The sequence below is a fragment of the Eschrichtius robustus genome, chromosome 13 (genome assembly GCF_028021215.1).
Source record: "Eschrichtius robustus isolate mEscRob2 chromosome 13, mEscRob2.pri, whole genome shotgun sequence".
Classification (NCBI taxonomy): domain Eukaryota; kingdom Metazoa; phylum Chordata; class Mammalia; order Artiodactyla; family Eschrichtiidae; genus Eschrichtius; species Eschrichtius robustus.
Window position 1 is genome coordinate 58,704,741 of NC_090836.1, and position 17,154 is coordinate 58,721,894.

At 44.1% G+C, this 17,154-nt stretch overlaps 1 protein-coding gene across 1 annotated transcript in view; it reads left to right on the plus strand.

The window, feature by feature from the left end:
• MYRFL (myelin regulatory factor like) overlaps positions 1-17,154 on the plus strand; it is a 121,689-nt gene that overhangs the window by 75,803 nt on the left and 28,732 nt on the right. The window contains exons 11-13 of the mRNA XM_068561076.1: positions 119-319; positions 6,906-7,014; positions 7,800-7,909. Of these exons, the coding sequence (XP_068417177.1) occupies positions 119-319; positions 6,906-7,014; positions 7,800-7,909 (420 nt within the window). The remainder of the gene's footprint in view (positions 1-118; positions 320-6,905; positions 7,015-7,799; positions 7,910-17,154) is intronic.

The window sequence follows — 17,154 nt, forward strand, 5'->3', positions numbered from 1 at the left end:
ACATGTGATTCTCAAGTGAAAGACTTGGCTAACATTCTGTTTTCCTTTGAGGAATAAAGCGATCATCTATTCCTGCATCTATAACTTTAACTGTAATATATTTATGTATTTTCTCCAGGCCTCCAACCCTGGGCAATTTGAAAATGACATTGATGCATTATGGCAGCGAGGACAAGTTCCAGAATCTGTTGTTTGTCATGGTCGAGTGGGCATAAACACAGATGCACCGGACGAAGCCCTGGTTGTCTGTGGCAACATGAAAGTGATGGGGACAATTATGCATCCCTCTGACAGCCGGGCGAAGCAGAATATCCAGGAGGTGAGCACGGGGCAGGCCTTCGACACCTACTCTGACACCCGAGTCAGGAGTTCTGGGCCCTCCTGGCCCCTGACACGCCTGGCACAAGGCATCTCTCCATGTCACCTGTTGGTGTGAGACGAACATGCTGCTTAACAGTTATGGGTGTTGGAGTCGTTAGGCATCTCTGCTGAAATTGTAAAGCAGTTCCTACCCAAGAGAATGGACTTACCTGCCAGGAGCAGTGGGCTATGACAGCATAGCACTGGCTTCAGAAGCAGGAAGTCTCTGAGTTATTTTCCACAGGCCGTTGCCTTTCCGTTGTCAGCTGCTGCAGCTGGCCTTTTCCTTTCCATCTCCGAACTTCCATCTCCCCGTTCATCTTTCAAACGCTGTCTCAGTCCAGTTCCTGCCCATGTTTCTCCTGGACCTCTCCAGCCCCTTCCTCCCAGAGTCCCTGGCACCAGGCCTGCCAGCCATTGTCTTCCCCACTCAGCATCCTTCTCTGAGGAGCAGTTAGAGAAACTCCACCTCCTCACGCCTCACTCGGGCAATCCCGTTTCCCCAGGTTATGGGTCAAGACTTTCTCCTTCTGTGGTGAGGCAGGCGCCTAGTGGCAATCAGAAATCAGGCCTCGAAATCGGGAGGCTGCTCATCCACTTCGGACTTGCCTGGATAAAACGCCTAACCTCGCCGAAACTCAGTGTCTTTATCTAAGATGGAAATGGTGCCTCTCTGCCTGAACCCACCGAGTCTTTTATAATTTTTAACCCATTGAGATAGTAAGTACTGAATCACCTCGGAAAGTCACAACTGCTATGAAGACCTAAGGGATCCCGATGACGATGCCAGGTCACTCCTGGTTCCACCATTCAATTCTGTGTCCCATTCAGCGCTTCTGCCACCTCCCCACCTTCTCACTCACACTGCTTCTCCTGTAAACATTTTCACAGCGGTGGCAGAATGGTTTTTAAACCTCCTTTCCTTATTCTTTCTTAGTTAATAGGAAACTTAATCTGTAAATCATTGGCCATTCTTCCAGACTGCATTTCTTTCCCAGTGCAAATCTGCACTGGTTTTTCTAAGCCAGCCAAGGAATGTCCTCGTTGGCTGAGAGGATTCCAAAGAATGGTCGTAATTGTAGACTTTTATACTGATTGCGGAGCTGCGGTTCATGTTAGAAGAGCTGTGACCTCCTAGCCTGATGGGAACTCTCAGGGCTAGAAGGTTCTCACATACATTTCAAGATACCAGTCTTAGATACCGTGCCTCTGCCTTTTAGAAAGAGAGGAACTGGCTGCGTTTCAGATCACACCAACTCAAACTTATCCTGCAACTGGCTATACAGTTCTCCACCAGGCCTTATCTAAATGTAAATGGAAGATGACAAGTGGGGAAAGTCCTCCACCACCACTCCTGCTACCACTGGGCTTTCCCCAGAACTTCATTCACTAAACGTCCTCAAATGGTGTTCCTTGGTTTGAAGAAAACATATTGTCTCAAAATAACAAGGTTCCCTAGAACTTCTCAAATGCCTCTAGGAAGACTTCTCCATGAAGTGAAATGTCACTTAATCCAGGCTCTCGACATGAAGTTCCCGTATCCCCTTCCTGCTCACAGCAGCAGGAGGGAATAAAGAGGAGCTGGTCTCTGGTTAGAAGGCAGGGTTTTAGTCCTGATTCTGGCACCCACTCGCCCGGGAACTTTGGCCCAGACACGCTCTATGACTCTATTTATCATTCTGTGAACAGGGAATGCCCATATTCATGCACGTTAAGAGCTTTTTCTAAGCTCATATATGGGAAACATTTTTTAGCTGTATAAGGCTAAGCAAATAGATATTACTATTATTTACTTGCAAAAAATGCAAATTACATGTAATTCATCTGTTAAATTATTTCACATTAATATATTTTTCCTTAATAATTTGTCCACATTTATGAAATACATGTTTCTAGAAATCTTGTCTATCCCATTCACCATTACAGACAAGAGACATGATGGTGCTGACAGATGTGTAAACTTCATCTTCACCTCTCTCTGACTCAGTTTTTCCAACTTTTAAAAAGAAGGCCATTCTTCCAAATGTGCTGGGAAGTGAACCTTTGGTTGACCTGATTGCAAGCGTAGGACTGGAGGCATTTCCCATTAAGGATGCACGGCAGCCAGAGCTGGCTTCTGAATTAGCTGCTGTGAGACAACTGTAGTGGCCAAACATGTTGCCTGATACCGTGTTGGGAGGATGAACATCCGTTGCTGCCGTGCCTGACTCTGCGTCTCCTCGCTCAAGGCAGCGAAGGTGGCTTTGCGGATATTAAGCACGCAAGCACTCTGCATGCAGAGGCCTGGAGGAGATCTCTGGGGCTCATCTGGACACACATCTAAGACACAGAGACAATAAAGCAGATGTGACTGAAACCTGTGAAACGGAGGCACTGGAAAATGAGGTCAGCCTCGGGGAAGAGCAGTTTCACTTACCCAGACTTGGTGTTTACAGAGGTGATGATAGACTGGAGAGGAAATGCAGCTTTTACAATGGAAACTGAGCAAAATTAGGGTGAAAAGGGTATGCTGCAAACCAAAGGGGCGTGAAGAACAGCAATGTCAATGCAAAAAAAAAAAAAAAAGGAAGTTGAACGTTGAATGCACCAGTCAAATTCTGTGGTGAAGGCTGAAAATAAGGCAGCAAACGGCTAAAAAGAAAAGCCAGGGGAAAAAAGATCAGTTAAGGTGAAATGCTCAAAGGTAATTTCTCCCAAGTGCACAAGCAGTGTACTAGTTAAAGACAAATGTGCGAAGAGCTCAAGAAAGTCAAACATGCAAAGTCTCCCCTCAGGGCCACAAGCCAAATGCAGAAGTTCAGGGTGAGCCAGTGCCATTCAAGCTGCTCCTGATGGGAGGCTGATAGTCCGGTCTGTGGGCCATGGGTAATGAGATCTCCCTTCCTGAACGGACTGGAGTTCACGGTCTGCAGTGTCTTCTCTGCGGTGAAAGGCTTGAGTTAAGATATAGAAACCTTGGGTGTGAGGCAGCATGACAGAGATGGCCCTTTGCATTCATGGTCAAAACTTTCCAAAATTGCCGTGGGCAAGATCAGATTAGACACCCAAATTCACTTACTAGCCTCTTAACACACATTGATGAGCAAGGCATGGTGTTGAGTCGTGGCCTTTGTACAGTTCTTAGTAGAGGATTCCAAGGAGGCACAGTCCTTGCCTCAAGTGTTTTTCCTGGGCCAAGAGTACAGGCCATAGGGAGCATGCAATACAAGCAGTTTATATTTAGCTTTGGAAAGTCTACAACACAGCATTAGAAATCACAAGAGCATTTTCTTAGAAAAAGATTGTTACAGAAGGTGTTTAGGTCCCCAAGCCAACCCTCAAAATTTTGTTTGGCCAAAAATCTGTCTGGAATACAGTGGTAGTAGTACTAGCGAACCTAACTGCTACGTCCAGGAATATGAGTTCGGGAAAAATGCAGTCAAGGATCCAACTTAGACAGCAGGGGTCATTTTCCCTCTGTGTAGCCTGGACAGTTGGAGTGAAGGGCACATCCTCCTCTGCTTTCCCCTTGCAGCAAAGGAACTGACACTGCCTCTGCTTTGGTCTCTGATGGGACCTCATGCAGGAACCAAGGGGATAATGAGAAGCAGGCAAGTGGGCCCGGGACTCCCAGAGTGCAGGGAGTGGGGAACAGGGCAGGGCCTGGCTAGTGCAGGGCCAGGCTAGCCGGCTCCTGACTGACCCCCTGCCTTCAATTCTGTTAGCATCAGGGATTGTTCTGCCATTTCACTACCTCCATTCTTTCATTCCTTCTTTCCTTCCTTCAAAGTTTGGGTGCCTGTTACCTGTCAGACACTGTGCCAGGCACTATGCAGGTCCTAAGACAAACAAAACACAGGCGTCACCCTCGGGAAAGGAACTTTCATTAAAATTTAAGCTCCAAATGAGAAAAACTCATTGAATCTCCAGGGCCTGGCATAGTGTCTGGCACATAGTAGCTACTCATTAAATATTTGTTGAATGAATGAAGGAGCTCAGAGTGACAGGTGTATGCACAGGACAATATGAGATTGTGACTGTTCCTTCCTAGCATGGCCTGCAAGGCCCTCCCTCCTCTGACCTTGATCTTCACAGTCTAGTCACGCCAAACCCTGCCTTGGTTGTGCAGGCATTTCAGGGGATTTGCTACCTCGGGACTTGGCTTATGGTGTTCTTTCTGCCCAGCATCCCTATCTTAGTCTTACCCGTTCCACCCTCTTCCCCACCCTTCATCTTTCCCTGACTAACTCCTATCTTAAAGTTATTAGTTTATTTTATAAATATTAGTTAAGCACCTACTACACGCAAGGAATTGTACTAGAAACTGGTGATGTGGTGACGAACAGAAAATCATGGCCTCAAATATGTCCTTGCCCTCATGGGGTGTTCTTTCTGTAGGAGAAGACAGATAGTAAAAGTGACTCACTAGTTGTCTGGTGATAACTTTGATTAATGCTATGAAGGAAAAGAACGGGTGCCATTAGCACATAAGGCAGAGGGAAACTTCCTAGTCCTGGAAGTCAAGCAATCCTTCTCTGGCGAAGAGGTGTTTTAAATGGAGGGAGGCGGAGGTAGGGGAGTGGGAGGGAAGAGCTTCTGAGGCAGGGAAATGCCCTGAGCAAGGGCCTTGTAGTGAAAGGGGCAGAGCGTGTTTGAGAACTGAAACAAGCCAAGATCTCGGTTGGGCTTCACCATCTCTGGGAAGCCTTCTTTTACGGTCCCCTGAGAATCTTTTAGGTGCTTCCTTGGAGTTGCCATGATTCTCTGTTCATAACTGCATCATCACCCTGCATTTCTCACATTGTAATATAATCTTATTGGACGAATCTGTATGCCTGTCTAGACCATGAACTTTAAAAAGGCAATCATTTTAAAGTTCCAACACGCAGGGTAGTGCCTGGTATGTTGAAGGCGATTGGTAAATATTAGTCAAATGAAGCAATGAGTGAAAGAACTGAACCAAGCTTTTGATAACAGCAATGATCAAAACAGCAGTGAGCTCAAAATTAGACTCCCCAACAAGTACCTGAAGTAAAGTTAGTCCATTTATCCAGTTAAGCACAAAGTCACAACATTTGATAACCCACCAAACTGGTGAAGGACAGAGAACCTTTATGATATTGGAGGAACCTTCCTGCTCACATGACAGAGTGGGTCCAGGGAGGGGTTCAGGGCCAAAGCAGGAGTTTCTTAAAACAACAGAAAAGCATTTCTGGTTGCTCCAACATATGGATGAATGTCCAGGCGGTATATTTTTAATTGCCAAGAGACCACTGGTTTCATAATCCAGTTATGTTCTCTAAAAGAAAATTTAAGGACCCGCATAGGACTGCCAACTTTTTACTTGTGGAATAAGGTTGTTAAAAAAAATCAATCATGCTCGGGCTTCCCTGGTGGCGTGGTGGTTGAGAGTCCGCCTGCCAATGCAGGGGACACGGGTTCGGGCCCTGGTCTGGGAAGATCCCACATGCCGCCGAGCAGCTGGGCCCGTGAGCCACAATTACTGAGCCTGCGCGTCTGGAGCCTGTGCTCCGCAACAAGAGAGGCTGCGATAGTGAAAGGTCCGCGCACCGCGATGAAGAGTGGTCCCCACTTGCCACAACTAGAGAAAGCCCTCGCACAGAAACGAAGACCCAACACAGGCAAAAATAAATAAATAAATAAATAATTAAATAATTAAAAAAAAAAAAGTTACCGTTCTTTAAAAAAAAAAAAAAAAAATCAATCATGCTATTACCATGAATTCATTAAAAAAAAAAAAAACTCAAAAGGGAAGCCTTTGAATCAGCACATTTAGCTTTAGGAAAAATCCACTATATTGTCTTTATTTTTATCATTTTGCTGGGACCCAGTGAAATTTTGTTTGAGGAACTTGCAGTGACAGTTGGGAGTGCTTTTAACTACCTGTAAGAGTGGCTGGCTCCAAGGAGGACACCATCGCTGACCAGAGTGGTCTGGGGGAGAAGCCATCTGTAGGAATGTAGCCTGGATTTTGAGGGACCAGCAGATGGGTAATCCGGGCTAGCAAACTGCCACTTGAAACAATTTTCTCCAGCAAGATGTCCATAAGCAATTCAATGATATACGATATACCCCTTCTTAATAGGTTGTTACTTAAACTAAGCACTGCATTTTTAATTTATAAATACAAGGTCGGCCTGTATTTGTTAGCTGCTTATATTGTGTACTCATTTGGAAATGATACCTTGCCATCCTGGATAGAAATTTTTTCTCTCCAAGGTGATCAACCCCCATTCTCAGAAGGACGGTTCAACTCTCAGTGGACAGAAGTGAGGCCAGAGTAGTGAATGAGGGCAGTTTTGCCCTGTAATTTAGCCATATAAACCCCGGCTCAGTTTATAAGTCAGTGGATGGAAGCCGCCGACGTGACCTTGAAACTTTCGCTTCTTGGAGGAGAAAAACATAAATTTCTCTTAAAATAGTTTGGGCGAGAGGAAAGGACAATCCCATTCCCAACATTCTTCATCTCTCTGGGTCACTCTGGGCCTTGATTTGAATAGCAAATATCTAAGCGGGTGAAATCTGATCTTCTTTAATTAAATTAGGTTGACACAAATGAGCAGCTGAGAAGAATAGCCCAAATGAGGATTGTCGAATACGACTACAAGCCTGAATTCGCATCTGCGATGGGAATAAACACTGCCCATCAAACAGGTACACACACAAACTCCCTTCTTAATTTTATATTGTCAACTATTAAAGTTCTAATTCCCTCTTCATCTGGAGGCTGTATGCTATGGCACTTGACAACATCCTGTCGGTCTAACTTGTCCTCTGTGAAAGCCATAATCACCAGAACAGGAAAAGTTAAAGAAATTTCTGTCATCTTTCCTCAACACCCCCATCCCCACTCCTGCCCCCTAAGGTACTGGTGGAGGATTTTGAATACATTGTCTCTTTTCACTGGCGTCCTCTTGCTCATGGGATGAGGGCCGAGGGGCGGATGGCAGCGCAAACTGTATGAGAGGCAGCACTGGGCAGCATCGAGATAGAGAGGGGAGGTGGCAGGACAGGCAGGTCCAGGTCAGGGAAGTGCAGAGTGATGTTCATACTCGTCCAGGAATTCTAAAGAAAAAAGGACCATTCAGAGGGCAGGGCCCTCCTGCAGAAAAAGAAAGAAAATCCATCCGATGCCCTAGCCTCACGTCTATGTACAGGGATCTGAAGGTACTTAACCCCTTCCAACATTCGGCTCAGAGTCTCAAGAAAGATTGGAGAAAACAACACTCCCACTTTTAATCCTCTAGTGGTCCTTGGCTCCAAATTCCTCCTTTGCTTTAAGCGCCTCGTAGATCAAAGCAAATGCTGAGGGGGGATAAGCATCTATTTGCAGAGACATCCTGTGTCATTGTCAGTGTTCCCATTCTGAGGTAGGCCTGGGAGGATTTTCTCCAGAAAGGTCTTTTCCTGATGAAACCTGTTGGAGTGTTTGTGTCTAGGGATGATCGCCCAGGAGGTGCAAGAGATCCTGCCCAGAGCCGTGAGGGAGGTTGGCCATGTCACCTGTGAAAATGGAGAGATGCTGGAGAACTTCCTCATGGTGGATAAGGTAACCCTGAACAGATACCTACCCTAGAGCTCTAACCCCACGGGCGAACCCCCTTCTGTGGTATCACAATGCACGGAACATCCAACCGGGAAACGGGACAGTAGAAAAGAATTCTTCACTGAGTTGTGGAGTAGGTAGGTATCAGTTATCCCACACTGGTCATAGGTACCAAAAAGAAGTCTCATAAGGGAAAAGGTAAAAGGACTATGCAACAGTAAGCACTGGAGTCCAGTGAGTCTTGTTGGAGGAACACTGGCCCTGGGACAGTCCACTTAGCAGAAGTGCCCTTCAAACAAGGACCAAACATCAGGAGAAATAGTGACAGCAAGTTCTGATTAGACTTTGTCTTGAAAAATGGAACTAAAACTTACGAAAGTGCCATTTCTCTCACATAATATCATTTAAGTTATAATTAAAACAATGTGCTCCCCTTAGAAAGATTGAAGACTGAGTGAAGTGTTGAATTTTTTTTTTTTGGAGCACAGTTTTTCAACAAAACTATATGTTTGACTTTCACAGCACAATCATAAAGTGGGTCATTTTTACAAAGATATCCATGAGCCTCATCGTTTTTCCTCAGGGGCCTGTCAGAATTCTTTGACATTCAAATCATTCTCTTTTGAAGGAATGTCACCATCCTTGTAGATTATTTCCTCGAATGTCACCATCCTTGTAGATTATTTCCTCTTCGCTTGTTAAGGAGTCTAAGCCTGCCATTTCCTCGCTTGCCGATGCTTTGGTTGTGATTTGAGTGGTTCTCCGAGATCACGTCTATTAATTCTGTGAAACCCTGCATCTTTTGCGAGGTTTGCAAATTCACTCTGCGGCTGATTTGCTTTACATCACGTTATTATATTTGATGAGGGAGGGAAGGCTGATAGGCATGGGGTTTTCAGGGCAGTAGGTAGAGATGTTTGAGTGGAGACTGATTCGTAATTTGTCAGTTCCTCGGGGCAGTGCTTCCCAAACTTCAAAGTGTACACGAATCAGTAGGGGAGTTATTAAAATGCAGATTCTGGTTAAGCAAGAATGGAGTGAGACCTGAGATCCTGAATTTCTAACCAGTCTCCAGGTGAAGCCAATTTTGCCAGTCCTGCTGGTCAGCAAGGCACACTTGGAGTAGCAACGTAGAGGGTATGTCTTCATGTTGGGCCCTTCCACAGTCTTCTACCTACAAGCTCTTGGACAACAAATACTTCGATAACAGCACCGGATGGCCTGCTCACTGGGCCGCAAGGGCCGAGTGGCGGAAGTCGAGTTACTTCCTCCTGTCTCCCAGGACCACGTCCTCCACAGAAGAAATTCTTTGGTCTCTCACACCGAGGCTATCACTTCCTTGAGAGGTGTTACCATCAGAAATTTATCTTTTTTTAACTAAAAAAATTGTTTTGGCCATGCCATGCAGCGGGTGGGATCTTAGTTCCCGGACCAGGGATCGAACCTGGGGCCCCGGCAGTGAGCACGCTGAGTCCTAACCACTGGACCATCAGGGAATTCCCCAGAAATTTATTTTTAAGAATAAAACACTGAAGTTTTTTTTTTGTAATTTGCTTAAAATATAAACTATTTTATATATACTAAAATATAAAATATATTCAGAGGTATTTGTAAAATAAAGTCACCCTCACTCTCTTGCATTTTCATAAGCTTCCTAGGTTGAGAGAAAAGAGCAGAGGCACAGCTGTCAGCCTCAGGGTACGGCCTTGGGAGTGTGTCACCAGGCTGCCAAGGTGGGGCTCTTGGCGTTTCATCTGGTAGCAGCTGTATCACTTCTGGGTGTGGCCCTTCCCTAGAACACTCAGGAAGGAGATTTCTCTGTTTCCTGTGTAGGTAACGCCTGCCCGGGGCCTTAGGACTGTCACTGTTCAGCAAAATAATTAGTTCTCCCCTGGCCCAGTGTCTTCCCGTTCCCAGGTGAGTTGAAGGGAGACAGTCAAGATGATTAGCAACAGGAGTTCCGAGGGCCAACCCCTCACTTTCCCAGGGGAGGTTACACCCCAAGTTCATTCCTAGGGAGCCAAGTGCAGAGACCTGGGAAAGCGGGGGGTGGCATTCCCGTTCCAGGCAGCCAGGTTCATTCATCACCTGAGGAGCAGTCCATGCCAAGGGGGCACTGAGTTTATAAATAAGTAAAACTGACAGGAGTCCAGAATGGAAAAGGGGCGATTCTCTTAGTAACAGGATCTTGTAGTGATACAATCTATGGTGACGTCACTAAGGCCACACCTCCATACTCCGAAGGCCGGCTTTCTTCTTTGGCTCACTTCTGTGGATAGACTTCAATTGCTGGTTTAATCCTCAACACTGTGGAATATCCCTCTTCTACGTTATAAGTACTTCCCAGAATACCCTTTATTCTCTCATTAAGAACGCAGGGTACGTGGCTCCTGTTGTCCCATGCTCTTTGTTCACTGATAAGAAGGATGTACAGATAACCTCTTGCTTTCCTGGACTCTTCCTTATTCACGTGGGCACCGTGGCAACCTTGATTGCCGCGCCCAGGGCTGTTGGTTTTCAAGACCTTCGCTAGGATTTCCCGGGCTTTGTGTGCTATAATAACAGGTGGAGATCCAATTAAGATACAGTCTCTCCCTCTGCACTCCAGTTCTCTTCCCCCAGATGTCTCTTTTTTATAAGGAAATTCTCATTGAAGCTAAAATGCAAACTAGAACATGGAAATGTTAAAATGTTGTGCTCCGTGACTGCTGTATCATTTCCACATGTACTTTGCAACGTGGTACCGAAATAGGAAAGAGAATGGCTGGATCTTTACAGACTGTCCATACAACCAGTGAACGCTGGAGATCAGCGATGTCAGCCAAAGTTGGTACAAGCCACTTTTCTTTCTCTTCTTAACAGGAGAGATGACCTTGCAAGATAAACTTCTCTTATACGGGGTGATTTACTGCTTCTCATAAATTTCTCATGGTTCGCGTGGCCCAGTGAAAGCTCAGCCATGGGAGGCAGAGTGAAAGGACTCGGGGCTGATACTGAGAGCAAGGGGGCCTTAGAGTGGACACCCTCGTCTCCTCCTGCATTCGACCACTGGGGCTCTGCTTTTTGGCGTGTTCATCTATCTCTTTACTTGGCAACTTTTAAAATTTGTTTCTGTGATTATTTGGGAACAGGTAATTACATTTCCTGAGCATTATTATTAGGTGTACTTGGTGTAAGAAAAATACACACAATAAATGTAAGAACTGCCTTCACAGTTCTTACAATAAATGTAAGAACTGCCTTCACAACCGAGTCTATGTAAAGATGAGGTTCATCTTATGGTTCACTAGCCTTGAATAATCTGGATGTGCGTGTTTTTAAGACTGCATGTCACAAGCCACTCTGCCATAACCTAGTATGTGGCTACTTTTTACTCATTGATTCTATTTTTCCTGCAATCATAATGTGGCAGGAATTGTCTATTTGAGTCATGAAAGGGTAAATAACACTTGGTTCCTGGCTTCAAGTAGCTGACAGTCTAAGCAGGATGATGTGACAGGTACACAAGAAATAATGCTCTAAGTTACAACGTGAGATGTAATAAATCTGTGGGATGCATAAAGTGCCACATCAGTTCAGAGGAAGGAGAGAGGCTATCTGGAGACTAGGCAAGTGTTCTCAGATGGAAAGGAAGGGGGGAGATTGAGAGACAAGGGAAGGAAGACATTGGTGGACCGTGGGGACTGAGGGTGTGGCTGGCGGCAGTGGGGAGAGCATCACAAGAGGCCTCCCAAGCCTTCCTTTTTCTCATCCACGGGGTCCAGTTAGACAGCAAGTCCTGCTGTTCTTACTTAGGTACTATCTCTTGTATATCATATTCCTTCTTTATTCTCTTTATTTTCTCCATTTTTATCCCTAGCTATTATAACAACCTCCTAACTGACCTGCTAGCTGCCAGTAGAATCATTTTCCTTAAAAACAAAACAAAACGAATCTCTGATCCTATAATCTCCCTTTCCCAGTTTTGGCTCTTCATTGGCTTATTATTATAACCCTCCACAATCTGGATGGAATCTTCTCTTTCTGACTCATTTCCTAACACTCATACCCCCCAACCCCCAAACACCTTCAGAATATGATGTATCTGCACACACAGGCACAGTCTTGTTCCTAGCTCCTCCCCCGCCAGCCTTTTTTCTGTTCCTCACACTCCAAGTTTGTTTCTGCCTCGAGCTGTTCTGTTGATTGTTCTCTGCCATGAAGACTCTCCCTTCAGATGATCTCATCATTTGGATTGCAAAGCAAGACCTTCCCTGACCACCTTGTCTAAAAGAGTCTCCATGGCACTCGATTTCACTCTGTAAGATCCAGGGCCACTGCGAGGGTGTAGAGTGCCTTTGCAGTAATGAGAAAAAGGAGCTCCCTCTGGCTGGCGCAGACCTCATCCTGCCCCTCAGCTGGGTCTCTGTGCAGGGGATACACTGCAGACTTGCTCACAGCAGCCTGGAGACTTCTGTCCCTAACTGAAATGATCTTGTTTATTTGCCTACTTGTTTTTTGCCAGTCTCCCCGGGTAGTTGTATGAGAACAAAAAAATCTTCTATATTTTTCAAAACTGTACCTCCAACACTTTATATGAGGTGTTAACCCCAGGGCTTAGAGTACTGGAGGAATTCAACATATCTTGGTTGATTGAGTTAATGAATTCCGTGATGGCTGGATTGCTCCTGTCCTCACACTGCCTTAGGCCTCTGGATAGACAGCTTCTAGAGTATCCATCACATTGTGTTGTCATTCTCTGTTTGGTGTCTCCTCCACTGCACTGTGAGCTTCTTGAGGTCAGAGAATGTGCCTCGTCAACCCTGTGTTGTTTAGAACAGTATCTGATACCTCGTGGGTTCTCAATAAGACTTTATGTTAATGCATGAGTTTTTGAATCTCAGTGAAAGGAAGAGACGTGGTTCTATCAACATAAGGCAGTTTGAAGGAGAAGTGGTTTTCTAGGGGAAAAGATGGGTTCAGTTTCGAGTTTGAGATGTCAGCTGAACATTCAGATGAAAACATCCAGAGGTGACTGGGAGTGTGGAACATGAGAGAGAAGTTGGGGGTCAAGGGGGAGCTACAGACAGGGGTGAAGATATTAATTCATAAGGAAAAGGTCATGGACGCAGGTCACAGATGGGAAGCCTGTGGCCCAGTCTGGCCTGCAGACATCTTTCCCTCACAGTGTTTTAAAATTTTTCAAATGTGTTGCTTACCTTTAGAAATTAGGAGATCTTCACACAAATTTTGGATTTCCCGTTCCCTTGAAATATCAGATCTGGTGACGTGGTGCTGAGGAGCGACTCCCCCAGAGGGGCTTGGGCAGCCTCACATCTCTGCTTCCTGTTACCTGCCTGGCCCTGCAGGCGCTCAAGTTCATGTAGGATGAGAAACAAAGAGGGCTAAAGACAGCAGAACACTTCCAGGAGGGTCTATAGGAGGAGAGGCCCTGGGAAGGCTGAAGGATTGGGTGAAGGTAGGAGGAGAACATGGGGGCAAACACAGTGTCAAAAAGCCAAGTGGGCAGAGAGGATCGATAAGGAAATGGGGAGGAGGTGGAGGAGATGGGAGGAAAATGAACCTTACCAAAATCTCTTTGATTTTGATGATTAGAAATTCCCTGATAGTATATGGCACACCAGTTTAAGAGCATGAATTTCAGCATCAGATAAAAGTTTGTCCAGAACTTGGCTCAGCCAGTTTGGGGGATTATAAGGTCATCTTTAAAGCTATTCAAAACAAATTATTTTATTCTTTACAGTTCTGCAGTAAACTAACTTTAGTATGGTGAGTTGAAATTCTACCTTAATCACTTTTTCCCCCAATGAAACAGTTGCTTTCATAAATGAATTTTTTTAATGCAAATCTTCTTAGGACCACAACTTTTAGGTCCACAACATAGTATAACTGATAAATGGTTAATCATTAATAAATTTTTTTCAGGTGCCGCTCAAAGATACCACCACTTTGGGTGTCTCTGAAATGACTTATTTTTTTTTTATAGAGTATTTTACAAATACTATTTTTCATTTTTAAATATAGAAAAACTGAGTTATAAAAAATTATATTCGTTTAAGTTCATATAGCCAGCCCAGAATCTAAATGGGTTTTTTTTTTAAAGGTCCTGCTCAGCAGTTAGTTTAAAAGTCCCTTCTTTTCTCATCAAGAGAGGAAATAAAATTCATTCATTAGTTGCAGTGATGTTCCCCACAGGAGGTTAGTATTCCCCTTTGCACTCACTGATTGATTTGACTCCAAGCCGAAGGATTAGAGTTAATATGCTATTAAAACCAACTCTGGATATTTTAACAACTGATCACCTGTTTGTAGATCATCTTCTTTCCCAGGAACTTCTTACACTGGCAGCAGGGAGAAAATTCTCTTGTTTCTAAATTTTAGAGAGAAATATGCCACTTATTGTTTTCTTGGGAAATTTCTTTTTGTAGTTATGTCTTCTTAAAAAGTAATTGCTATTTATTTTTTTCCATGCATTTAAACAAGGTGGGTTGATGGATGGACAGATGGAGAGACGTGTGATAAAGGAAATAGAACACTATGCTAATTGTGGAATTTACGTCTGGGGGCATATGAGCATTTACTCTACAATTTTTTAAAAACTTTTCTGTATGCTTGGAAATTTTAGTAATAAAATGTTGGGAAAAGAATCATTGTTCCAGACATCTAAAACTGCAATTTAAATATTGTGTCAGAAGGTGGTGGCAATGCTTTGGAAATCAGATAGCCCCGTTTATTCAGGCCTTCACTGATTTAGTACCTGGAATTTCACATTTTATTTACCAAAGTGGAATTTAGTTAAAATGGCTGAACTTATGCCAAAGTCTTCAAAGAGACTATTTTTTTTAGTAATTTCTTATAGTCTTTAAGGATACTTCAGTCCCTTTCTGATGATGCTGACTTTTCTTCATCTGTGAAATGTGGCCACTAGGTCAGAACTGCTTCCTCCCTGTAGGTATAGTTTAGTTCCCTTGGGCTTCATCCATTAAGTTCCCAGTCTACTGAGCTCGGTCTCAGATATTCAGAGTCCGTCACTGCCTTCAAGCTACTCAAACTGAGTAAGAGCACTGAGAGTAAGTAAAGAAACTTTGAACTAGAGTGGTAGCTCTCAAGGTGTGAAATCCCTTTCATTTTTTTTTTTCTCCAGTAGATTTTCCTCTTTCATCTTTATTATTGGAACTTTAGAGTGGAGGTACTACCCTCTTCTTTGTACTGCTCTTTTTCTTTATTACATTTTTTCTTCTCTGCATTCCCATTTCCTCTTCCATCCAGCTCCCCACAACAATGGCAGCCACGCTAATGTGTTTCATATATATCCTTGGATAGTCAGGCTTTCTGGAACATTATTAGTGTTGTTTTTGAATCTGTTTTAAATTTCTTTGAATTATATACATCTGCTCAGAGTCTGATACGTGGAATTCCTTGGCATATGTCCTTACATTCTCCTCCTCGAGTGATGGCCTCTTCCAGCTCTGCTGACTACAACTGTGCAGTGATGAACGTTCTCACACAGGCCTCCTTGTGAATCTGGGGGAGGTTTTCTCTGGCACGCATACTGGAGGTGGGGTATAGGATACACACAGCCTTAACTCTATGAAATGCTGTCAGATTGTTGGTCAGCTCCAGCTCACAACAGCAGCACATGAGGCTGACTGCTTCTCTGTATCCTCATCAACATCTGACATTATCAGACTTTCTAAATTTTTCAATTCTAATTGGGGTAAAGTGGTATCTTACTGTTTTAATTTGTCTTTCTCTGATGAGTAACAAAGTTGTGCATCTCTTTCTTATGTTAGCTATTTAGATTTCTCCTTATATGAATTGTTTGGCCCAGTTTTCCATTGGCTTACCTGTCTTTTTCAGGATGAGAATATACTTTTCCACTTGATGCTGTTATTTTATTTTTTCCCAGTGCTCTCAAAGATAAAATAGACCAAATCTATACCAATGGCTTAAGATAGTAACAATTATTTTCTATTTCAATGGTTTCCTTCCTGGTGCTAATTACAACTTAAAACTATATCATATACTTCTGGTTTACTTGCTCTTGGCCAATCTCCCCACTAGGAAACATGCTCTATGAGGGCAGAGATCCTGTCTACCTTATCTAATTGTTTTCTCCCTGTACTTAAGACAGTGGTTAGCACATCATAGGTGCTTGATAAAGAACTATTGATTCTGTTCGTTAACTGAATATTGAGCTACATGTGCCAGGTACTGAGTTGGCCCTGAGGAGTCATAAGACACTGCCCTCAAAAGGAGCTCACTGGTCACCCAGAAAGAGAAGAAATCAAAGAATTACAATAAACGGTGCCACGTGTTAGTTCAACTGGAAACTTGCCTCAAAGGACTCAAGCCCTTCCACAGAAAATTACATTTAAACTGAGATAACAAAAATTAAGCAAGAATTCTAAAGCAAACAAAGGGCAACAATTAAAACACATAATTTGAAACAGTTTTATGAACTTGTACTCTCCCCATTTAAGACAGAGGTCAAAATACAACATCCAGGGAAATGAGCCCAGGAGTTGTCGTCTTTGCAAGAGAACTCTGCATGGGAGGGAAAGCTCACCTCCAGGGATCTGTGGGAAGTTCAGCTGAAGTCTGAGCTCCTACACCATCTCAGCAGCCTGCTTTTCTGGTTTGAGGATTCTAGTTTTTTTTAAATCCATGTCAAGGCCTGGTGAGCTGTCCACAAATAAACTCTTGGACAAAGATCTAAAGCTGAGCTTATCCAAAGCCTAAACAATTGCCAGGCACACCCATTGGCTAAAAGACAGATTTTCTCCCTTTGACAATCACTTTCATAATACTCAATTACAGGCTGTTTTAGTCCCATGATTTTATCATGAAAATATCAGTCCATGCAACATCAGATGCCACAAGGAGAGATTTTCAAGTCTGTGACTCTCACTGGAAAAGAAAGAAGAGCCTATTTCAACTTCTCAAAGCATTCTTTGCTCTCAGGCTTTGTTACCCTTACTCAGTGTTTTTGGACAGAGGACAAGCTGTAGTTCCCAAAGAGAGGAGAAATCAAGTCCCCTGCCTGGCCGCCCCCCCAGCGTTGGGGCTCATTTATCGTCAGTCCTGCAAGGGACCCAGGAGCTTGCAAACTGCCTTCTACAGAGTCTAAGTGTTTCCTAGGGGATGAAGGGGAACTGAAGGGACGGTCATCTGTTTCCATCAGTGGAGGCCATGTGGCGGGTTACAAGAGAGTCACTAGCCCATCGCACTGAGGATGCTGAGCACTA